The sequence below is a fragment of the Abramis brama genome, assembly GCF_963993115.1.
Source record: "Abramis brama genome assembly, chromosome: 3".
Lineage (NCBI taxonomy): Eukaryota > Metazoa > Chordata > Actinopteri > Cypriniformes > Leuciscidae > Abramis > Abramis brama.
The window spans coordinates 51,123,613-51,149,695 of NC_139965.1; the positions used below are offsets into that span (position 1 = coordinate 51,123,613).

Below are 26,083 nucleotides of genomic sequence, written 5' to 3' on the forward strand. Positions count from 1 at the left end.
GCAGTGAAGCTAGACACCCGTGGGGTTCTGCACCGGCATTATTTTTGCTCTGTCTGTATGACGAGAAAGTGGGAGTTCAAGGCATCTGTCCTTTGACTTGCCGAGAGCAGAAATATCATGAAATATCATGCGTCTGTGCTTCTCAAAGGCAGGGAAGGCAAGAATCTGGCAAATAAACTTGTATTTATATTGAGAGATGCTGATGTTGGACCTTGTAAAGCAACGATCTGGACACTATGAGTGACTTGACTATAAAACCTGACTGGTTTGAAATGTAAAACATGTTTTACTCTTTTTTAGAGAGTTGTATTTACAGTAGTGGCCAAAAGTGATGTCTGGCCTAGGAAAATTGACATCTTCACCCTTATTAAAGATTTGGTAAGCATTTTACATCGTTGTGCTTTAAATCAATAGTTTTATTTGTAATAATGCAATGAAACATGCCAAATTGATTATACGGTAGTCAATGTATTCTTTTTCCTGTGAGATTTTTGTTTTTCTATGCATTTGTTTTTGATAGTAATATCAAAAATATTGCTGTAGTCTGCCTTTTTTGCCAAATAATTTGATCAGATTAATACTTTGACCAAGTTTAGTGTTTTGTTCTTCCCTCATATTTAAAATATTGAAAAAATATATCATATTTTCCTCATATTTTGATGGTTTAATTGAACTTTTAGAGTTAAATATAAAACAAAAATCCCCTCCGGACATCACTTTTGGCGACTACTGTGTGTGAAGAATCTGAAAGGCTCAAAGAAATGCACACCTTTTTGGTTTTACAGGCACAAATACACACAAATCACACTGTATAGTCAGATGGATCTGTGTCAGCGCACCCATTCAGTGTGACATTCAGCTCCAGATAATAAACAGCACTAGAGAGCGATAGATATAGATACATAGATAGAAAGAGAGAAGTAGAAATATAAAGATAAATGACTGGTTTGATTTGTGTTGCTTTGTATTAGGGAACAGTGATCCATCAAAGAAGGCAAAATGGCTCAACAAACTATGAAACAGAAAATAACAAAGTTCTGTGGAACTAAAGCAATAACTAGCCTTTTTAAAATGTCACGTAAATTCTTTTGCTCTCTGTACCAAACTATTACACCCACTGTAAACGTTTCTATTTGTTAGCTTTGGTTATAGGTGGCTGAAATGCAACTTTACGCACAACTGCCAGCCTGCATGGAGAGGTCCTTGAGACTCCAGTGACACCAGCAGCTTCAAATACATGTTTGCTGTTCAACAGTGGCTTTTAATGCATTTTCCTGAAGGGGAGACACGGCAGGCAAAAACATTTACATTTAACTCTAAAAGTGAAATCTCATTGGCTGATGTCAATTTCCAATTACTGTACATGGGACCGTTTGTGTGTGTTTTTGACTGTTTTTTACTTGGGGTCTGTTCAGTTGAAGGCCATAAATGCTGTGTTATAAGTTTTGATGTGGTTTGTATTGTTGTTGCTAATGATTTGATACGATATTGTGTCAGTAAATAAATAAAGTATAAAACTAAAAAAGTATGAATTTTTACAATACACATCTTTAAAGGCAGTTTTCTCAAAATGTTTTTTTTTCTCATATACTCTGAGCCAGAAATCTCCACTTCAGCAGCACTTACATACACCAAACTTTGCAGTTGTATTCCTATCTATATTCTTAAGGTTTTTAAAGAGGGGTTTGTTCATATATCATTCAGATTCTGAATTATACAACATTTTATACCTAAAAATGGGGCGAAAATGATAAAAAGAAATATCCCAAATCCCCTCTGTAAAAACCTTTGACTCTAATATGTCAACAAAATGAAACAAGAATTTTGAATCTGGCTTTATCCAATGTTCAGATTTCGCTTCAGGAAATATATGCAAATGAATGCATTATTTTATGAGATAATACCTAATTTGCATATTTAAACATAAATATTCTAAAAACTTGTAATACAAAAGATATTTGTCTTAATGTCAGTAATCAACTGGGGAAGTTTCATGCTGATATCTATTATCATCGTTTTTTTCCTATTCACCTGGAGTATCTCCCCTTAATAAGCCTTTATCTGACCAAGTTCTCTTGTGCTGCAAATTACTCACAAATCTTATGATAGTTTGATGATCTCCATTCAATTTTAGCAAAATATTAGTTGTTTTCATGCCTTTTGCATAAAATTGCACCATTTGTATTGAAATCCTACTGATATGTCACTAGCATAATAATTTGGAACACAATGTTATCGGTACAACTCATATACAACAAATATCCGTATTATTTCAGTTAGATTACACTGTATTCCAAATGATTATGTACTCTAATGGACTGTATTGTACACTCGCTTCCCAAAGAGAAATGTATTTGATTACACTAAAACGTTTAGGGTCCCTAAAGAAATTAATACTTTTATTCAGCAAGGATGTATTCAATTGATCAAAAATGACAGTAAAGATATTTATAATGTAAAAAAAAAAAAAAAAAAAATCCATTTCAAATAAATGCTGTTCTTTTGAACTTTCTATTCATCAAAGAATCCTGAAAAACAAAAAAAAACAAAAAAAAACACATCACGGTTTCCACAAAAAATAAAAACGTTAAAAAATGTTTTCAACATTGATAAGAAATGTTTCTTGAGCAGCAAATCAGCATATTAGAATGATTTTAGAAGGATCACGTGACACTGAATAATGATGAAAATTCAGCTTTGCATCACAGGATTAAAGTATATTTTAAAATATATTACAATAGCAGCTATTTCACAATTTTACTATTTTTACACTATTTTTGTCACAGTTATGTTCTAGTTTCACTTTAATGGATTTTTAGTTTGTTTCTCTTCAGTTACCCATTTCCTTTGTTCTAGTTTCCCGCCAGTCATTGGTTGTCATGGACATTCATTGACGACCACAGCTGTCTGTAGTTAGTTAATCACCTTGTCTATTTAAGTTCAACATTTCCTTTCTTTCCTTGTTTGGTATTGTGTGCCCCATGCACTCTGTCTTGTGTTGTTTGCTCTTGTTAAATAAACTTTGTTGTTATTTTGAACTGCTTAATCTGCCTTCCTCATCATCATTGGACTTGATTTGTGACAGAATACCAGAACCTAAAATAATATGGATATTGCATCCATCAACGTTGTGCCAAGGAAGGGTAGCAAGGAATGTAAGGGAGGAAAGATTGTTTTTATTTTCCAGGCTGGCCATAGTTTAGAGGACTTTGTGGAGGAATATCTAAACATCTGCCACCATGTGACATGCGATGACGTCACCCTCATGAATGGTTTTTGGAGTGGGCCTGATGACAACATCTGCTTCCTGATGCCCAAGGGGGACACCTGCTGGAGTTTAGAGGATTACATCAACTTCGCTCTGTGACGGATCCTCCTTCACTGTAGGCAAAGCAGAAGAAAAGAACATCGGCATCATCCAGCCCCACCCAATATCCATCGTCATGTTGCTTAATCCAGAGCCCAGCCAGCCATTACCCCTTTGTATGGAGACCAAGTCAGAGCCCACCTAGACAGGGAGCCTACACCTGCCGCGATGGATGAGCCAGAGCCTGAGAGGAGGACAGCGTCGACCATCGCCCCGAAGCCTGAGCCCCAAAGTGAGTCTGACCTGGTGTGTGAGCCGGCAACAACTGTGACAGGGGGCATTAGTTGAGCTGGAAACTGACGAGTGCTCGATTGACTGGGAAATGGCTTCCAACTCTGCCCTGCCCTGTATCTTCTGTACCTTCACCATCGCCGCTGGACCTTCCCAACATAATGCCCATTTCGTCGTCCTGTACAGAGGTTGTGTTGTCACTGACCCCATCCAGCCTCCCTCTCCCGCCTCCTCTTCCTCATTCAGCTAGTCTGTCAGCTCTGCCTTCGCTGGATCCCATCAGCCCCTTGCCTTCTCCCCCATCGCAATGCTATGTTGATGAGCATCAGGTCTTGCGGTCTTCAGCTTTGCCCAAATGAGTGGATTCCCTGGCTCCGCCTCCAGAGGCTGATCCCGTCATTCAATCTTGGCTCGTCACCCTGACTCCTCCAACTTGGCTCCTCCCTCCCTCAGCTCCACTAGAGATCTTCTGCCTTACGGCTCCACCAGGCACCCTCATTCCACCGGCTCTACCTTGGTCAGAGGTTGCCCCTCCTATGCCATGGACTTACAATCCGTCCGCTGTGATCGGTCTCTCCACCCCTGCGTCTTCATCTTCCGGCCCTCCTTTCAACTTCACTTCGGCCCTCAGTCTGTGCTTTAGCCCTCCGGTACCATGGTTCCACCTCGGGGGGTTGTCGCTGCGGCTCCATCACAGCCTTCGAGGCCATTGGTCTCGCTAGGTCCCATCTGCTATCCATCTACGCCTAGGGCTCCACTGTCAGTGGCTTCTTCTCCTTCGGTCATCCCCGGATGTCGTCAGCCAAAACTTCACCATGACTCCTCCCTCCGTCGACTCCATCATGGGCTTTCACCCTGGCTGTGCTCTGGATCACCACCTGACTCCTCCTTCTGTCCTCACCTCCCTGGCTCCTCCCACCATCATCGCCACCCTGGTTCCTTCCACAGGAGCCTCCTCCTTCACCATCCTCTCGTCCGCCTCCAGAACCACCTCCTCAGTCACTTTACAGAACGAGCACGTGCCTTGCCGGAGGCGGGCATTATGTTATGTTTTGTTCTGTTTAGTTTCACTTTCATGGATTTTTAGTTAGTTTCTCTTCAGTTTCCGGTTTCCTTTGTTCTAGTTTCCCGCCAGTTATTTGTTGGCATGGACGTTCATTAACAAGCACACCTGTCTGTATTTAGTTCATCACCTTGTCTATTTAAGTTCCATATTTCCTTTTTTTTTCCTTGTCCGTTACTCTCGTGTTGTTTGCTCTTGTTAAATAAACCTTGTTGTTATTTTGAACTGCTTAATCTACCTGACTCATCATCATTGGCCTTGATTTGTGACAATTTTTACATAAGCAAATGTAAAAGACTTTTCAAAAAATATCCACCACCTGTGAATGTGGTCAGTACAGCAGCAACCAGCTGAACTCAAACACTACAGCACTGTACAATCCACATGTCAACACTACACTCTTTACATTACACAGCAAAAGCCAAAAACTCCTTTTTCGATTTGTGTGTGTGTGTGAGACAAAGGGCCACTCTCAGCCCAATTAACTGCACTAGTACACATCATTTAATTTGACTAAATTATTAATCAGACAATAATCGCCTTCACTAATCAAATAATCATCAGCTGCTCTAATTACACATGCAATCCAGCTGAAATGGTCTGAATATGCTATTTCAGTCCCCTGAGGACTGCAGGACTTATTAGTATTGACAATAATTATAAATTGAATGTTTCACATTTTTATCACTGATTAAACAAGCTTCTGCTATGCAGAATTTTTTTACAATGACTTATGATCTATAACCACCTAAATAAGGGAAATACGACACTATCTGAAAACAATAGGACAAATGAACAACAGAACAATGACACAAATTAAATAAACTGTAATTTAAACTATCTAACAAAAGTAAGTCGTCCACACTAGCGTTTTAAAATAAAATTCAAAAGTCTCTCATCTACACTGAAACATCATACATAGCAGGCACATGTTAGTAAAAACATATATACAGTATGTACTATAGGTGCAATATGTGTCACATGATTAATGTGCATTATTCTTTTTGAATACCTTCGTTTTCACACTACAATGCGAAAACTGCTTTTTAAAAATGTTCCACTTTGGAGAGTGTCTGCAAAAAGCTCTGGTGAAAAATGCTGTCTCGGTGTGGGTGGAAGGCCAAAACACAGAGAAAAATAAAAATATCTGTTTTTAAATGTATCCATATTAATGTAGATGGAGACCCAGGTGAGTTTGTTGGAGCAAAACTCTGCAGGACATTTGCACTCCAGCAGCAGGATTGGACTCCAATTTAAGAACAAAAAGACATTTTCATAGCCTCACCAGTAAAGTATGTGGGGACCAAATCATTCCTCAAACTGGAACGAACACTGTCACAATTTATAAGAGAAAGTGTTACAGGCCAAAACAGCTGTGGCATCTCAGACAAGGTACTGACGAAAGTCATGATGTTCTGCTCCGGTGGTCTAACCCCATATATCCTGAAAGCATCTTCAGAATAGATTGTTCTACCTCTGACAGACGCAGGGAATGAATGTAGACCGGCTCATTGCTTTTATTGACCTAGCAAAACCTTTGACACCATTGATCACCATGTTCTCTGGACTGTGATGGAAAGTGTTGCCAAAGTTCTTCACATCCTGCAGCAGATCCATGATTGCATTCAAGCTTGTACAGTTGAAAGTGAGATTCAACATCTCTCTTTCACATGTGTAACAGCTCCCACGGTCTTTGATCTCTTTCTGACAGCTGTAACAATGTTAATCACCTCTTAATACCTCTTAAGGCTGGAATACACACAACATTTGTACAGATTTTTGCCTGATTTGCAGTCTGGACTACGTCTGAAAGTCAGAGCAAGTGTGCAGATTTCAGTTGACAGATTTCAATTTGTAAAAAAAGAAAAGAAAAAAGTTGTGTATAAAAAAAAGTGTATTTTTGTGTTTGGAATGACGTGAAAGTGACGGCATTAAAAAAATAGGGGCATAATGAAAATGTTTTAAATAATGTGTTTTTCCTTAATAAAGGGGTAAAAGAAGACATTTACAAGCAAAATTATTTAAATTAATTATAATAAAAAAAGTACACCAAATCAACATTTCTGCTTCAAACTGTATTTGATACAGTAATAATTGATGATATTATTCATAGGCCTAATTTTAACTGTATAAACTATACACTCATGAGCCACTACTATTGGATACATCTACTGATGCTATCTAACTCAGTCACCGACTGTAGTGCATGACTGTAGCTTTCAGCCAGGAGAAGATGTCGTCAGGTGGCGTCCAACTTTCACGGGGTGTTTGACCCTGAACTACAACACCCTCCAGTTGGCGGGTCGGCAGTGGTGGCCAGTCACTGCCCACCTCCTCCGGGCCCCCAGCTCAACTCCTCCCTCCTACTCCAGAGCCAACAAGACGCTCTTTCTGCTGCCTCACCCAACCTACGGACAGCTGCCTTCCTCTCCCTTCCTGCCATCCCCAGAGCTGTGAGTGTCTTCCACACAGACTGCGCCGGGAAACCCCTACACCCGACCTCAACCGGGAATAGCCAGGTCTGCCACCCTTTGGCCCTGCACTGCTCAACGAGGTCCTGATACTTGGTGGCTTTCCGCTCATAGGCCTCCTCGCACCCGTCTTCCCACGGGACCGTCAGTTCAATCAAGATTATCTTCCTTGCCTCCTCAGACCACAAGACCATGTCCGGCCTCAGCGGTGTTTGCACAACCTGGGGGAAGACTAGTTTCCTTCCCAGGTCCACCCTCATCTCCCAGGATTGTGCTGCTTGCAAGAGGCTCTTTTTTTTTCTTCTTGGGGGCTGGTGGTTTCTCCCCTTCTCTGATGAACTGAATGGATATCGCCTGCCTTCTACTGGTCTGGCGCTTTTTCTGCCTCTCCCGCTCCAAGATGTCAGCCAGTGCACTGAGAACCTTGTCATGGCGCCACCTGTATCTTCCTTGGCTAAGAGCTGTTTTGCATCCTGCCAGTATGTGCGCCATTGTTCCCCTCCCTCCGCATAGCCTACACAAAGGGTCCTCCCTCATTCCCCATCTGTGGAGGTTTGTTGGTGATGGAAGGGTGTCGTACACTGAACGGAGCAGGAAGGAGATGCGAAAGGGCTCCAGTCTCCAGATCTCAGGCCACGTGATCTTCCGCTTTGGCAGGTCCCACTTTGTCCAGGCACCTTGTGCTCCAAGTTCGACGGCCCTAGACCTGCGCCTTTCTTCCTCCAGGTGTCGGACCTCGGCTTGAATCATGTCCCTCCTCTGCCTTGGGTCTGCTTTTCCCCACTGCTGGAAGTGGGTGGATCCGAGTCCTTGCCTCCCTACGCATGGGTTCCCGATGATGTCCTTCAGCTTCAATGCGCTTTCAGCTTGCGCCACTGATGTGTCAGCCGCCCATTTGCGTCCTGATCTCGTAGTGACACCTGCTCTTCTGACTTTTTCATCAGTGGAGTCTTGGTACATCATCACAACCCAGCACTTTGCCACCTTGAACTCTTCCACCACTGATGATAGGGGTAGTTGTACCTGGCCAGACCTGGTATATAGCCCTACTGACGTGAAGCTTGGTGGGATTCCGAGCCACTTGCGAAGGTGTTTGTTCACTCGCCTCTCGACTCCTTCCACTGCTGTCATAGATACTTCATAGATTGTCAGTAGCCACATGAGTCGTGGTAGCAGACCGTGCTGGAAGAGCCAGGCCTTGAACTTTCCTGGCAGTCCTGACCCCTCGATCTTACTCAGCCATGCATCTGCCTGTTTCTCTGTCCTGGAAACGTTGCATCTGTCGGTCAGGGATGCGTCGTACCATTTCCCTAGGCACTTAATTGGGTTTTCCTCAATTGATGGTATCGTCTCCCCCTGTACTCGCAACTGGAACTTGCTGGTCACTTTCCCACTTCTGATCACCATACTTCTTGATTTCCTTGATTTGAACTTCATCCGAGCCCATGTTGCCACGTCATCAAGCGCCTTCAGGATCCATCTTGCTTGCACATGGGTTGAAGTTGTTATGGTAAGGTCATCCATAAAGCCTCTTATTGGAGGTTGGCGGGTGCCAGACTCCATTGATGGCCCTCTGGATTCCTTTCCTGCAGCTGTTATGAGCAGGTTCATTCCCATGACAAACAGGATGGGGGAGATGGTGCAGCCTGTCACAATTCCCTTTTCAAGGTCCTGCCACTGGGTTGTGAAGTGGGCAGTTTTGAACCGTAGTTTGAATCCTCCGAAGTAGCTGGTAATTATACCCCTGGTGTGATGGGGGACATGGTAGTGTTCCATAGCCATGTTGATGAGGCCATGCGGGATTGAACCGTATGCGTTAGCCAAGTCGAGCCAGACAACTGTTAGGTTTCCTTTGCTTTCCTTGGCCTCCCGGATCAGCTGGTTGAGGATGCCCGTATGTTCCAAGCACCCGGAAAAACCTGGAATGCCACCCTTCTGGACTGATGTGTCGACATATTTGTTCTTCATGTAGGTGGTCATCCTTTTTGCCAGGACAGAAAAGAATACCTTGCATTCGACACTTACTGTAGGAGAGAAATGGTTCGGAACTGACTGATGTTAGAGGAGTCCATTTCTTTGGGTACAAAACACCCCTCTGCTCTTTTCCAGAATGCTGGAATGATACCTTTTGTCCATATCCTTCGCAACAGTTTCCATAACCTGCGGAGGAGCATCGGGCATCTCTTGTATACTTTATAAGGTATACCACTTGGTCCTGGGGCAGACGCTGAACGGGCTTTTTGTACAATGTCCTGGACTTCTCTCCATGTTGGTTCACTGGTATCAAGCTCTTCCTCAGGAGTTTCAGCAGTTATGCTGATCTTTGGATGTGCACCACAGGCTTGGTTCCTGAGGGCGTCACTGTGGCTTTCCTTAAGGAACTCCTCTACAACTTCCTTAGGGCTGGTCAATCTTCCAGATCTTGCTTCCCCCAGCAAGGTTTTGGTAAACCTGTATGGGTCCTTAACCCTCTGGGGACCACAAACGCGCCCGCGCGTTTTGCTCGTTTTTTTTTTTAAGCAATGAAAATAAACACTAAATGCTCTGTTAATTTTGATCTTTCATTTTCGTGTAATACATCAATCGATCCTGTTCAGTTTCTATTTTTTTTCTGTATACTCACAATAAAAATAAAGTGTTTTGCTTTTTGACAAATAAAGAAAAATTAACATGATGCGATTTCTGCCTTCTCTCTGTCAGTAAACTCCCATTTGAAACGCGTTCGAAAATGATCTATAACTCCGCGAAAATTCAGTCAAACAGGCAAACAGACCCACGGGCATAAAGCTTGAGATCGCATCTTTTAAATGAAGTCATTTATATAAAAAACAAATATTCTCAGCTTCTGTAATCTGTATAAAAAGAGAGCGACTCCTGTCGAGCTCATTACGAGCTAATTCACAGTAATGTGACCACTCCCCGGAGAGCGCGTGCTATTCAAACGCAAATTCTGAGAACTATTTCAGAGCTGTGAAACGCCCACATCAGCTGTAAACAAAGCGCGTCGCGACTCCTCGCGAGTGAGACATTATAGCCTACCTTATGGAGAAAAGATTCCTCAGAACAGTGCTGATGAGGAGCAATATCTCCTGAAATGAGGAGCAGATTCCACTGAGGAGTGAGGTAGGGTGTTTTCTTTTCTCACGTGTGGAATAACGTTATGGAATAACGTTAGTGTAGGCCTATGTAAACCGCAAAAAGATGAATCGCATTTCTATAATATGACTCGCCTTTCTGTGAGATGAATGAAGGGGACATATTTGTAAAGACTGTTTAGCCTAAATATGAATCGCGCGTCTGTGTGTGAAAGAATAAACTGCTTTGCTATAGCCTACTGAGATGAGTAAAAATCGACTGGAATATGTTGAAATAAAATGTATTTGTATAAGCAACGTATTAAACTGCAAAAAAAATACTATTTTTGTCAAAAATAAATTCATAGACTAAGATGTTAGATGTTCCAATGTTGGCTATATTCAAACTAATGAATACATATGATAAAATGTAGGCCTATAATCTTTTTTTTTTTTTTTTTTTTACAAAGAAAGAGTACACTTGAAATATTGTTGAAATTGTAATTATTGTTGTAATTGTAACATTTTTAATAAAATAGCAAAACATATTTACAAGAGAGATGTAAGCGAAATCTTAAATGGTCAATATAAGTCTTCTTCTAAATACATCTTTTGTCCTTGCATTGTGGCTCAGTCAGTTTCACACCTGAGTGAATGGCTCATTATGCAGAGTGGGTGGGACATTCATAATCTAAGGTGTAAACTACTCCTCCCCCTCGCATATTGGCTTTCCAAGCAAAACCTGTTTTACACCATTTAAATCAATGTATTTTTTTTTGTGAACGATAAAGCAAGACTATTTTTACATCATTTTGAAGCTAGAACTCAAAGGGACAACATCCATTAGTCAAAAGTCTTGTGGACACATTTTTAATATGTGTTTTGTGGTCTTAATTCAGCAACTTTCATTTTAATTTTTTTCAATAACCACGCATAAACATTATTCTCTTAAAAATACAAACATCTACATACACGTTGCTCGCATATTATGGTAGCCCTGTTTGTGCTATATAGAGTGAATTTACACCTTTGCCATTAACATGTTTATAAATAACTGAAAAAAGCACAAATGTCAAGGCATGTCAGAACATCTCAAGGACCCCAAAAACAGCTTGGTCCCCAGAGGGTTAATGAACTGAGCCCGCTTGGCCTCCTTCTCCTTCCTCAGTTTCAGAGACCTTTCTGCCCTTCTCAGTCTGGAGAGTTGCCCTCGAAGTCCACTGGTTAGATCTTTTATGCCCTTCCTTTCTTCAGCACTTGCTGTTCTGAACTGCTTGTTGAGGGTCTTGATCTCCCTCCTCAATTGCACGATCTCTCTTGCCCTCCTGTTGGGCTGATTTACCTGAGTTCCGCTGCTACCCTTTCTCTCTTCTGTCAGCCAAAACATTATGACCACCTGCCTACCAAAACAGCGCTGACCTAAAATAATAAAATAAAATAAAAATACCCCTGAAGGTGTCCTGTGGTCTCTGGCACCAATACATTAGCAGCAGATCCTTTAAGTCCTGTAGGTTGCGGTGTGGAGCCACCATGGACTGAACTTGCTGGTCCAGCACATCCCACAGACACTCAGTTGGATTGAGATTTGGAGAATTTGGAGGCCAGGGCAACACTTTGAACTCTTCATCATGTTCCTCAAACCATTTCTGTGTGTGCAGTGTGGCAGTGTGCATTATCCTGCTGAAAGAGGTCACTTTCACTAGGGTACACTATTGTCACTGAGGAGTGTACCTGGTCTGCAACAATGTTTAGGTAGGTGGCACGTGTCAAATGTATGTCCACATGAATGGCCGGACTCAGGGTTTTCTCAGCAGAACATTGCCCAGAGCAAAACACTCCCTCCACTGACTTGTCATTGTCCCACAGCGCATCCTGGTACCATCACTTCCCCAGGTAAACGGTACACATACACGGCCATCCACATGATGTAAAAGAAAATGGGACTCATTGGACCAGATGACCTTCTTCCACTACACCAAAGGTCCATTTCCAACACATTGTAGCTGCTTTCAACAGTGGACAGGGTTCATCATAGGCACTCTGATTGGTCTGCGGCAACGCAGCCCCATATGCAGCATAGTGTGATGCACTGTGTCTTATGACACATTCCTCCCTTAACCATCATTAAAATTTTGTGTGAGTGACACACTGTTGGCTCAGACCAGCATCAGGTTGCATAAACCTCAAAGACTAGTCTTACAAGTTAGACATTAATTTATTTTCTTTAAGACTGTTCATAGCTTTTTTGAATCAGTTACATAAAAACGAAGATTTGCCTAATTTGATACCGAAAACTAAGACTGACTGCCCCTGACTAACTGCGAGTGGGTCATACTTGAACTTAAGACACTGTCTTAACATAATGGCTATGTTTATGCAAGTAAAGTATAGTATAATAAATATTAGTAGCCTATTATACATAAAATGCAAGTAAAATATCATTAGAATAAATAAGTATAATACAAATATAGTTATTATTTGAACAAATAAGTTGAAATAGCTAATGCAAATTGATGACTTTAACAAACGCATAGACTATGATTAACAGCCTCGGATAGTTACAGGTTTTTAGGTCTGTCTTTAACAGTTTATACATTTTCGTTAAAATTAAATGTCCCTATGGAGAAAATAAAATATTATAAAAATTATTTCAGTTATGACTTTTTTTTCACTTGATTTAGTGCAGTTAGTCTTGTATCAGACTATGCAGCCCAGACATAAGCTACAAACATTTAAGTTGAATTAAATGACGGACACAGTTTATTATGTAACCAAAATACCAATTATAACAATATAGTTATTCATATTCATAACTGCAGTTTTCATTATAAACAAGCCTGAAATACACCAGTCCTTTTAATTTGGACATTTCTATGCTTTACTACTGCTGCTCATCCAAAAGGATGAGGGAGATCAAATATGCACTCTTTAAGGAGCTACGGGGCCTTTTTCTCCTACTGTACATGCACACTGCTAAATACATTTAACAGTTAGCACAAATCTATTTTTTAGTTGCAAATGTGAGTGAAATACTTGCACTGTTGAGCCCTGTGTTTACATTTGTTCATTTCTGTTACCTTTCTTGTATTTGAGCAGCAACTCCCAGATGCCTCTGCGTGCATAGGGATCAACTCCTGCTGTTGGCTCATCCAAAATCACAACATTCGACCCGCCCACAAATGCGATAGCAACAGACAGCTTCCTCTGCATCCCACCTGAATGCACACAACAGAAATTTGCCAAATATCCAGTGTCTGTAAGCATTATAAGCGTAGTATGAATGCTGCTGATGCACACACACACACACACACCTGAGAGGTTCTTGGCGAGGTCTTTGCGTTTGTGAGGCAGACCCACGTCGTTAATCATTTGATCAATTTCCTTCTTCACCTCTTTAGAGCTCCGTCCCTTCAGACGGGCATAGAAATAAATGTGTTCTTCCACTGTCATGCTGAAGCAAACAAACAGAACATGAATATACACATTCAAGCATAACACACATGACAAATACTCACTTATATAAACACAGACAAGCACGCGAACATACACAAGAGACAAATATCACACATACAAAGTTATAAACGAGTATAAATAAGCTTAGAATTTCTGTAATTATTTATATATTATTATAGCATTTATTAATATTTTGAATAAGCCATTATTTTAATATTTTAAGTTTAATTTTAGTACTTCAAATAATTTAGGTTAGTTGTCAAGACAACATTTCTAATTTCCATTTCAGTTTTACATGTAATATTTATATTTTATTTTAGCTTTATTTAAATTAAAACAAATAACTACTGTTAATTTTTAGTTAACAATAACAACAGGTTAATGTATCACTATTTGGGTAATAATGAAGCTGTTGGGTTAATAACTACAAATATTCAAATTCACAGGTTATTCACATGAAGAAAGCCTTTGTCATGCATGATGTATATCTTTTGTTTCCTATGCATGTGCATGCTGCATCATGCCAGATCAATGTCACAGTTTTAGAATAAAAACTCAACTGAATCTGTGATCATTTCATCATTGAAATACAAATGCAGAGAAAAGAAAGGAGCTCTAAAATCAAGGGCAACGCCATTGGCGGTTCAAGTGAGTCCTAATTTCAGTAGCATGACAGTGTTGAAAAAGAGCTTGAATTTCACTCTTAAAAGCCTGTACGTACCTGTCTTCTATCAGAATGAAATGAATTGGACTGTGATTGCCTGCAGCTTTGAAATCTTTTGTATGTCAAACATTTTTTAATTGAACTGTGATTACCTCTAGTTTTTGAATATTTGTTTTGATGTGTTTGAGTTGAACTCAGCTGTTTTCCTGTTTTTTATTTATTTATTTATTTATTTTTATTCTTGATTGAGAACTGAACAGCTCTCATCAGCTGTTTTTGTAGAATTGTTACTTATCTTGTTAGACTTTCATTAGTTGTCAAACCTTTTTGTTAAGGGTATAGGCCGCTGTCGGTAGCCTAAAAGAGGCCTAGAAAAAGGGTTTCGTTCTGATAGCGGCGATCAAGCTCGATTAACACCCGTAAAGTGTATTCTTCATGTCGGAAAAGATGGTGGGAAAGGTCCGCAGCCCTTTACTGAAGTCTGATGGAAAAAAAAAAAATCAAGCAATGTGCGTAGGAATGGCTCAAAACGTCGGACACTACGGAGCTAACGTTAGCTATTGCTAATAAACATGTTGCCCTCCTGGACAAACTGGTCTCTGATGTCCCAACAACTACGGGTTTCACCCGGCCAGTTTTATATGTCTCAATCTATTTTTTACAGTCTATGGTCTCAATACGCAGTAAATATAGTGCGCCAATAAATACACTTTTCTCATTAACTGCAGGATAATGCGTGGATAACTTTTTGCTTGGATATCTTTTATTAACGTTGAACATATTGAGCAAAAGAAAAATTAGTGCCCCGTTTGTCGGAACGAAACTGAACGATACAGCTCACGTACAGCGGCCTAGTACTCAGATCAGGATTTTGAGGGGATCACAGGAAGCAGTATTGGCAAATACCGATAACCGACATCGATCATGGGGTCTATTTAAAGCGTTAATTTTATGTAGCATTATTTATAGGGATGCTCTGATCAGGATTTTACAGGCATTACTTCAGTGCTTGAATTTTGTTTTGGAAAATGGTGGAAATTTCCACCTTATGTGACCCTTTTGTAACTTGTCATATATATATATATATATATATATATATATATATATATGTATATATAACATTTTTCAGAAGAAATAATACTGAAATTGAATAAGGAATGAAATGTAAAATAACACTGGATAGTCTTCCCTGAAATCAAATAGAAATTAATCCTTACATTTAAAGTTACAAAAGTTATTCAGTCAAGAGCAGTGAGTGCTTTTCTCTTTGTCTTTTGTTGTTCCATTGTCTAATGACACAGACAGCAACAGATATTTAGAGGCTGCTGTCACTTTAAGAGCTGATGCACGGATCCAATACACTTTCATATGCGTTTGCGTTCAGTTAGGTCACAAATGCCTGTGTTTACGTGAACATTCGCCAAAACGATAGTTTTGTACATATACTGATTTATGTGCATTTGACCATTTAAGAGCAATTAGCCGTGAAAAGAACTATTTTTGGTACTCGCGAGCTGTTTGTGAGGTGGCTTTATGTGTACGATCTTTGAGTGTGCATGAGCGCACCGTCTCTCAGAGAATGCACCAGTGCTGAATGGTTTAAAAACGCTTGAATGTTTAAACTGGCAAGACTTAAAGGGTTAGTTCACCCAAAAATGAAAATTCTGTCAGTAATTACTCACCCTCATGTTGTTCCAACCGCGTAAGACCTTCGTTCATCTTCGGAACACAAATTAAGATATTTTTGATGAAATCTGAGTGCTGGATCACTTCTCCATAGGCTGCTAGGTGACCGAAACTTGCTGGCCCAGAAAAGTTATTAAAGAGATCGTTAATATAGTCCAAGTGACTACAGTGGCTCAATCTTAAGTATATCAAGCGCCGAAAATACTTTTTGTGCGCAAAAACAAACAAAAATAACGACTTTATTCCACTATTCATTTCCTTCTCTCTGGGCCTCTAGTTGGTTCACGTAGTGTTTTTGCGCTGCGCGTTTGTGTTGCACGTCACCACGTAGGCTCACAATTGGCCAACGCTGGTCATGTGTGTGATGCGTGTTGACGTGCAACACAGACGCGCAGCGCAAAAACACTACGAGGCCCAGAGAGAAGGAAATGAATAGTGGAATAAAGTCGTTATTTTTGTTTGTTTTTGCGCACAAAAAGTATTCTCGTCACTTGATATACTTAAGAATGAGCCACTGTAGTCACTTGGACTATATTAACGATCTCTTTAATAACTTTTCTGGGCCAGCAAGTTTCGGTCACCTAGCAGCCTATGGAGAAGTGATCCAGCACTCAGATTTCATCAAAAATATCTTAATTTATGTTCCGAAGATGAACGAAGGGCTTACGCGGTTGGAACAACATGAGGGTGAGTAATTACTGACAGAATTTTCATTTTTGGGTGAACTAACCCTTTAAAAAGATGTGTAAATTATAAACTTTAGCGATGATACAACAACACTGTCCCGCAAGTGACAATTCCCTCATCTGTGCAGTGCGCAGCTCGCTTATAGTGCAGACGCGATGTGGTGATGTGAAGCCAGAGAGAGTGCGCGCTGATTCACTCATGCTCTTTGTGGAATCACTTCTCATAGAAAGTTTTCAAATTACTGATTTCTAAATAGATGTATGAAGTGTAGGCCTACTTCACCTCCAGCATTATCATTTTTTTCCCTGTGCCGGACAGAGATTGAGACGCTGCCGCTGCAAGCATGTCATGCAATATCTCTCAAGGCAGGCGTGAGACCGGCAAATTGAGAGATCGCCGATCGAGTAGTGATTATCGGCCAATAGTGATCGATAGCCAATCAATCGGAGCACCCCTACTTTTTGTCTGATGTTTCAGAGTTCAGATGTGCCAGTATTCAGGGATAGTGAACAAATACACTAAATTTGATCTGTGTTTGTGGACCCTGTGAAAGATAGAAAGGAGATGAAATGAGGTTTTACTCATTGAAGAGGACGTTGTGTTGTGGACACATTCCCAGGTGTGTCCTGATGGTGTCCATGTCAGTGCGGATGTCGTAGCCATTAATATAAGCGGTACCAGAGGTGGGAGCAAAAAGACCCGTCAGTATTGACCTGATGAAACAACAAGAAAAACATTAGAAAAATACTTGAAAATAAACCACCTCATGAACTCAATAGTGTCATACATGTCTCTTTTTACTCTGCATTATTTAGATATGAACTGTAGAATGATTGTGTATTATAGAGTATAGAGTATACAGTGGCCCTAATAACATATTTGCACACTTGAGCTACAATTTGCATTGCACAATTAAGCATGTCTTTGCATTGTAAATATAACAATACAAAAACAAACAGGATTTAAAGGGGACATAGCACACACAGTTTCTGCCAATCTCATGTTAATCTTGAGTAACAATAGAGTAGTATTGCATCCTTCATATCTCCGAAGAGTCTTTAGTTTGATTTATAAAAAACAGATACAGCTGTACCGCTTCTTTCCAAAAACGTTAGAGCTCCTGGAGGCGTGCCGTGCAGCGCTGCCGACGACTTCCGCATCCGAACGAAGCACGTTGATGGGCGTGCTCTTGCTTTTGCTCTGGCAGAAGTGCCCATACAAGGAATTCCGCCCTTTATGACATCATACATAGCAATACTCAAAACTTATGGCGCTTTTCCATTACCAGTACCAGCTCAACTCGACTCGACTCGACTCGGCTCGGCTCAGCTCACTTTTCGCTCCGTTTTCCATTGCAGATAGTACCTCCACAATAGTACCTGGTCGTCATAGCGACGCCGCAGGAAACTGCCGTGACTTAATCTTTTACGCGAGACGCGCGAGACACACCCGCTACCCACACACACAGGACAATGGAGGAAATCGAGTGTATGCTGGTTTTGGATGTTTTTATTTTTGTTCTTGCTGTTTTTTTATTCAGGATACTCCGTCTGGCGCGTGCAATGATGACGCAGTGAATAGTGACGATTCTCTCTGACCAATCAGGAATCTGTCGTGTTTTCACGTCACATTTTAGTATCGCCTCAGCTCGTCTCAGCCCGCTTAGAACCTCGCCGGAGGTGGTACGAAAAAAAGTACCTGGAAGCAGGTACAGGTACAACTTTTACACAGTGGAAAACCAAACAGAGCCGAGTCGAGTCGAGCCGAGGCGAGCTGGTACTGTGTAGTGGAAAAGCGCCATTATAAAACCCTGAAGGGGTGTATTTGGCACAGAAATACTCTGTCATACGTCCAACTCGTTTTTGAAACTTTGGCCATGTTTAGCATGAGAATCCAACTCTTTAACAGTGTAAATGGGTCAGAATGCATGAAATAGCATTAGACATCCCCTTTAAGTTTTAAGAAATAAAGCACAAGCATATTTTCAATGAAAACATTTCAAACAATGAAGTTTGTTAGATTTCAAAATGTGTAAAAATAAATATATTATTCAAAATGAAAATGAGTCTTGGACATTGTTTTTAAACAATTCCATAGGTTAAAAAGTTTTTTTTTTTAGTTTTTTTTTTTTAATGTTTGATTTTAGATTTATTTATTTTTTACATTGAAAATGGATATTTGTTAAATTCTTGTTTTAAGAAGGATCTTGTACTTCCCTTCTGAGGGAACTTGTGCTGCATCATCGCTGCAGTCCAGTGGCATAATGGAACGTCACAGGCTGGGTGACGTCAGGACCAGGAAGCTATAAAGCGCACCCAGACCAAACATTGTCAGCTTCCGTGCCTCAGCAAGCACTCTGTGTGAACTGTCCGTCTTATTTAGTGTTGTTTGTCCAAGTCACAAAATCACAAGACAATAATGGCAAGCAAACAAGCATTAAATTGTGTGTTCCTTCCTGTCTTCGCTACATCACGGACAAGGATACACACGATTTGTGTGGGGTTTGTTTGTTTTGCATGGTCAGCTCTCGAGGGGGCTGGCTGTGTTCATTCATAAAAGTTCAAGTTCACTTCAAGTTGAAGTTCAAGTTCACTTTATTTGTATAGCACATTTACAACAGCCACTATAGGCTGACCAAAGTGCTTTACAGAACCACCAGATTAAAATATAGTAAGACCTGCATAACAACACATAAAACACAATAAGAGCAGCAAAGCTAAGCGAAACCTTAAAACCGGAGTGACAAAACAGTATCAGTCTCAAATATAAAATAGTAAAACAGGAGTAGCAAAGCAGTGTCAGACTCAAAAAAAGAAAAGAAAAAAAAAAAGCAGTAGCAAAGCAGTATCAGACTCAAATATAGAATGTAAAAACAGGGGTGGCAAACCAGTATAAGATTCAAATATAAAGTAGTTAAACAGGAGTAGCAAAGTAGTATCAGACTCAAATATAGAATGGAAATACAGGAGTGGCAAAACAGTATCAAACTCAAATATAAAATAAAAGAACCAACCATTAGAGAAGAGATCTATCGCTAAAGAAAACAGGTAGGTTTTTAACAGAGACTTGAAGACAGACAGAGTAGGGGCCGTTCTAATCTCTAGAGGCAGGGTTTTCCAGAGTCGCAGCCCTGCCACCGCAAATGCACGATCACCTCTACGCTTGAGTCTAACGCGAGGGACTACCAGCAGAGCCTGGTCATAGGATCTTAGGCTTCTGGATGGAGTGTAAGGATGAACAAGTTCAGATAGATGCAGGAGCTAGGTTATGAAGGTTTAGGTTTAAACCTAGGTTTAAAATCTATTCTCTGTCGAACTGGCAGCCAGTGTAGAGATTTGAGAATTGGAGAGATGTGGTCATATTTGCGACACTTATGCATAAGTCTGGCCGCAGCATTTTGGACTAACTGAAGACGAGCATTTTGAAAACGTGATGTACTGCAATATAAGGAATTGCAGTAATTTAGCCGACACGTAATAAATGCATGAACAGCCATTTCCAGAGTTTTCGGGGTGAGAAAGCCTTTGATATTAGCCAACAGATGAAGTTGGTAGAAACTGGAAATAAAAACTTCCCGAAGTGTACAAGAATGCACTATCGGGAGTTTTAGCTCCACCTCTGTTGACATTTGTTCTCGAGGGAAGAAAGTTTTATGCAATAAAGAATCTAGTGGCTCAGATCTCGCGCTTGCCGAGGCAACACATAGATAAAGAGAATAGAGAATATAATGGAGGGAACTGAGCAGACGGGAGACTCCTTTCTTTTGTTCCTATTTTAGCATGCTAATGAATTATGTGAATGTCTATGAAATTATGATTTTTTTTTATTGTATATTAAAACTATTCAGCCTTTCATTAAGTCTGTGTTTATTTGTCTGGTTAATTTTGAGGAATTAAGTGATAAATACTTATCTGACTTTTGGAAGTTGGATCTATGTATTAGTTCAGCTTTTCATCCAGACGGTGTTAACTTGTCTGGTTGATTTTTGGCTGCTTTTAATTTTGAGGAATTAAATTATAAATACTTATCTGACTTTGAGGAGTTAGATTCATGTATTAGTTCAGCCTTTCATCCAGACCATGTTATCTTGTCTGGTTGTTCTTTGGCTGCATTTAATTTTGAGGAATTAAATGGTATAATACGGTGCTGCAGCTGTCCAGCTCCATGGAGGTGGATGTGCTGAGCATCGAGTGGGGGGAATTTTAAGATTCGCCATCTCAATCCCCTACGTATGAGGAGCATGTGGAGGTTTTAACCTGTGCTGTTAAACATCGATTGGCCGAGAGACAGGGCGCTCTGTGTCCCTGTGATCGACTTGCTTCAGCCAATTAAAAGCTGACAATGTTTGGTTCTCACGTCACCCCGCCTATGATGTTCCGTCATGCCACTGGACTGATTTCACACACATGCCTCAGACGCAATCACACAGAGGCGTTCCAAAAGAGTCAATGACGATGACGCAGCGACCCGTTCTCTTCTCAGGGAACAAGGGTTACAGTCGTAACCAAAGACGTTTCACAATCTCAAGGCTTGTAATGTCTGTAAACTGTAACTGTAAAACTTGAAACCCTATATTATTATTGCAAGTGATGTGAAAAATGCTTGCCACTGCTGAGTAGAAAAGAAATAAGAAATGCATAATGCTATAATATGCAAATTATACATTATAGTATCTAACTTCAAGTTTAGTCATGCTGCATTCAAAGCAACTGTGATTGCATTTCAAGAAAACAGTTTGCACAGTGAACTTTCAACCAAATAAACTGAACTTTGATTATGTCCACACCAAAAGAATTTTGTTGCTAAAGATGTATGAATTATGTATGTGCATGTTAATATGTTAAGAGTATATGAATTCATAGATGAGAATTATACACATGCATACACTTGTGAAAACTCACATGGTGGTGGTTTTTCCGGCTCCGTTATGTCCTAAAAACGAGGTGATGTGATCTTGATAGAAGTCCAGGCTGAGTCCGTCCACAGCCAGTTTATTTCCCGTCTTATAGATCTTTACCAGGTTGCGGATACACACACCAGCCTTCATTCCAGACGGAGACTTTTCCAAGTAACCTGCAGCACACACATTCGTTTAGAAGTTTTGATAAAGAATCATTATACATATCTGTATGTGGTGTGTGTGTATTTGTACCGTTCTGGTCCTCGATCTCATTAAGCAGGTCGGGTTCAGCATCAGATCCCACCAGAGTTCCACACCAGTACGAGGAAGTAAAGGGGAAATACCAGGGCTTTGGGATACCATACTGACCTAAAGAAAGACGCAAACAACTGTTCACACGCTGATAAATCAAAGTAAAAGCAGGCTACATTCTGGATATATAAATATGTCTAATTTTATCAGCATACATACAGTAAGTTTGGAATAATTAAGATTTTTTTAATGTTTTTGAAGGAAGTCTCTTATGCTCACCAAGGTTGCATTTATTTGATCAAAAATACAGTAAAAAAAAAGGAATATTGTGAAATATTATAAAAAAAAATGCTGTTTTCTATTGTAATATATTGTAAAATGTAATTTATTCCTGATGCAAAGCTGAATTTTTGAAGCAGCACAACTCGTTTCAACATTGATAATAATAAGAAATGTTTCTTGAGCAGCAAATCAGCATATTATAATGATTTCAGAAGGATCATGTGACATTGAAGATTGGTGCAATGATGCTGAAAATTCAGCTTTGCATCACGGAAATAAATGACATTTTACAACATATTCAAATATAAAAGTTTTATTTAACTGTTTTTACTGTATTTTTGACTAAACAAATGCAGCCTCAGTCAGCAGAAGAGACTTGTTTCAGAAACATTAAAGAATCTTACCGACCTCAAACTTTTGATCAGAACTGTATGTCACATAATATATTAAACTTTTTTTTAAATCTCAAAACAGCAATAACTTTTTTCTTTCTTTTTTTATCTCAAAACAGCAAGAAAAACAAAATGATGAAAACGCGTAATATTTTCTAGGTGTATCTATGCTGTCAGACTGTCGTACCTGGAAAAACGTTCTCGATGTACCAGGTCATTATCCAGTAAATGAGAGCGTCAAACAGCATCATGAAGATGGAAACGATGAAGGAGTAGCGGTCGTTCTCCTGTGGACTGACCCGGATGTTGCTCCACTGAATCCCGATGCCTTGCTCTTCATAACGGGCAAAATTCTCACAGCCGTATCCAAACGCCACACATGATAGCAGGCTCTATTGGGACAGAGACGGAGAGGTCAGAGACTGGCTGGGCCCTCCTGCCTGCTCCATGCCATTAATGCAAATGCTTCCCTCCTGTGTGCATTTTTACTCAGGTATGAATATGAGATCAAAACAGCAGCAATGCCACGATCCACAATTTCAAAGTAAACAGTACTGCTCACATTAATGGGCCTGTAGGCTCATTCATCTAGCCTAGACAGCGGCGCCTGAATGTCAAGACGCTCACACACACACATACACACACACACACACACACACACACACACACACACACACACACACACACACTTCAGATAAGAGGAAGACATCCACACACTGCTGAATAGAGCGAATATCTTTGCGTGAGATAAAGGTCACTCTGATTGGTCACAATGACGGAAATGCAGCTGTAAGTCATTAAGTTGGTCTTTCTCTTTCTCAAAGGGCAAAAGTGCTCTCTCATTGCTCTTCTCTTCAGGTGTGGGGTCACTGCTATAACTCTCTCACTAATGCACATCCTCACTGGAGATGAATGGAGCTCCAGGATGAGCTTCTCCAGAGATCGGAATCTGCTTCTGTGGATTTGTACCTTAAGAGGACTTGAGTGTTTCATTCACTGTGTGAATTAAATGAATGTACAGTTCAAATTACATATCATTTCTCATTCTTTTCTTTCCTCTCGTCATGTTTATAACTGTCTCATCCTCTCCTTCTGCTTGTTCTTATGAAAAAGAGGCACACTTTGACATACTTTTAAAAAAGTACTAATAATGCAAATAATATACTTCAAAATAATATACTTAAGTGGGAACTGAATGTAAAGTTTTTGGACTCGTAGCTTAACAACAATTAAATGAAAATGTATTTTAATCTGAATATATCTTTATATGTAATTCCATTAATACTACTGTCTTTGAAATAGGTTAATGTGTGCTTAATGTACTGACAAGCATTTATGGTAAACAAAAAAAATAATTTCATGTCATTTTTGTTGAAACTAGAACTGTATGTCATGCACTTAAATATATTTGTAATTACGCATTTGTAATGATGAAGCTGCTTTTTTTTTCCTCTTGTTTTTTGGCATATAAAAAAAAATGTATAATAAAAAAGTAGTACAGCATAATTAAAAAAACTTATTACAGAAATAATATAGGCTACTTTAAAGGAGTATACTTAAGTGTAAACTGAAAGTAATGTTTCAAGACACTTAATTGCATGTGAAATGCAATTAATTGAAAATGTATTATATTTATTAAATTATTATTAATTGTAATTAGCTGAAATTTAGTGTTTTTTTATTCCCTTATTTAACACTTAAAGGGTTAGTTTATCATTTCATCATTTACCCCCCCCCCCTCAAGCCGCAACAAACTAGTAAGGCTCATCTTCAGAACACAAATTAAGAATTTAAATTTAACTTCAATCCCTCCATTGACAGTCTACCACTTCAATGCTTCAAAAAGTTAAAAAAGTCAAAAATATGGTTAAAGTGTACTTATAAAATACTTTTTCAATAAAACATTTGCAAAGAAGTAACACACTGCAGGTACAATTATAATCAAGTACATGTGCCTTAGTATGTTAGTCAACATCAAAACAAGTGTACTTCTTTAGAGCATGACAAAATATTACTAAAACACAGATTTAAAAAATGCACTTTTCCTTTGAAATTGACATTGTACTTGAGTGTGTTAAGAATAAAAGTGTACTCTCTTCAAGTGCACTTAAGTGACCTTTTATTTAATTGATATTACATTATCTGCAAGTAGTTATTTTTAAAATATCCTTTTAAGATTTGAAGTACACTACAACAAAAGTACACTACTTTTTTGACAAGTCTAAACTCTACTGTGGATCTACGTTCAGCATTTGATGATGTGATGTATTAAGACATTCTCCAGGCTGGTGTAGAGGTGTGTTGAATGTCTCACCGTGGCAATCTTGGCGCCAAAGCCCAGGACGTCCCTCCAGGCATAGCAAAGCACATGAGGGAGGTAGAGCAGGAAGTAGATGAGACCCCCACAGGCGGCTGCCAGATTCGCCCGAGAGAAAAACACACTGATGAAAAAGCACTGCATGACAGTTGCCACGCAGAAGACCAGGAGGAAGACAAAGATCACAGAGGGGTCACTGTATCGCAGAATCTTTCCATACTAAAAGAAAGAAAGAGAGATAGAAGAGAAAAGAAAAGAAATATGATGGAGCCACATTCTCGTAGTTATGTCTTGTCACACAGTTGTTGAGACACATTCAGCCATAACCGTGTGAAAGCTTTACGGAGCCTTTAATGAATGCTGTGTTTGAGCTTCCATGGGTGCGTCAATAATGCAACCTGATAATTACAAAGCAGAACAACACACATTGAAAACCCACTCGTCTAAAAGAAGGGATTAGATCTGTCAAGAGCAGAGATAGAGAGAGAGAGAGAGAGAGAGAGAGAGAGAGAGAGAGAGAGAGAGAGAGAGCTGATTAAAAGGCAGGTCTGTGATTGAATAAGCGATAAGCTTCATGGCTCTGGTGGGTTGAGGTAAACAAATCATGTATGATTTTGAATATACAACAAAGAGACATAACAGAAGCTCATCTGCCATGTGCTCAAACCTGCTGAACCCACACAGAGTCACGCTGCCCACTGCAAAACCGTCCATTCGCAAACACTGCACCATCTGATCCTACACCAGCTTTTACTCTGAGAGCAGTGGTTCTCCGCAAGTTGATTGGATAATTAATGAATAAAATGATCGTTGTTATTAATTTCATGGTAAGTGCTTCAGTTGTCTCACTTTTTTTCACAGTAATATTTTATAACTGCTGTGAATTATCCTAAACTGAAAAAATTTCACATCTAAATGAACTGGTTTTATTCAAGTTAAATAGATTATTTAGTATCACTGAATCAACCTAAATACAATAATTTATACAAACAAAACTAATTTTTATTAAGTTTATGAACCACTAATAGAGCAAAGCTGATCAAGCTCACTGATCCAGTTTATTTCAGATCAGATCTTGGATCCAGTGTTCCGCAGTGTTTGTAAATGGCAGTTAATCAGCATTAATCACCTTGAGAATGATAGTGAGGAGCGCAGCGCTGACAGCCAGAGGCAATGTGCTGCTGATGGCCCAGCTCAGCCAGTAGGTTGAACTCTTCAATCCCATCATCATCACAGTCTCCTTC

The 26,083-nt window shown here is 39.8% G+C and overlaps 1 protein-coding gene across 1 annotated transcript in view; it reads right to left on the reverse strand.

Moving 5' to 3' along the window:
• Positions 1-26,083, reverse strand: part of LOC311079931 (phospholipid-transporting ATPase ABCA1) — a gene marked incomplete at its 3' end in the record, with an annotated part of 231,838 nt that overhangs the window by 88,384 nt on the left and 117,371 nt on the right. Inside the window, exons 15-21 of the mRNA XM_084109659.1 lie at positions 24,837-25,058; positions 22,710-22,914; positions 21,849-21,965; positions 21,598-21,769; positions 17,278-17,409; positions 13,518-13,657; positions 13,284-13,421 (exon numbers count right to left, since the gene is read on the reverse strand). Of these exons, the coding sequence (XP_083965785.1) occupies positions 13,284-13,421; positions 13,518-13,657; positions 17,278-17,409; positions 21,598-21,769; positions 21,849-21,965; positions 22,710-22,914; positions 24,837-25,058 (1,126 nt within the window). The remainder of the gene's footprint in view (positions 1-13,283; positions 13,422-13,517; positions 13,658-17,277; positions 17,410-21,597; positions 21,770-21,848; positions 21,966-22,709; positions 22,915-24,836; positions 25,059-26,083) is intronic.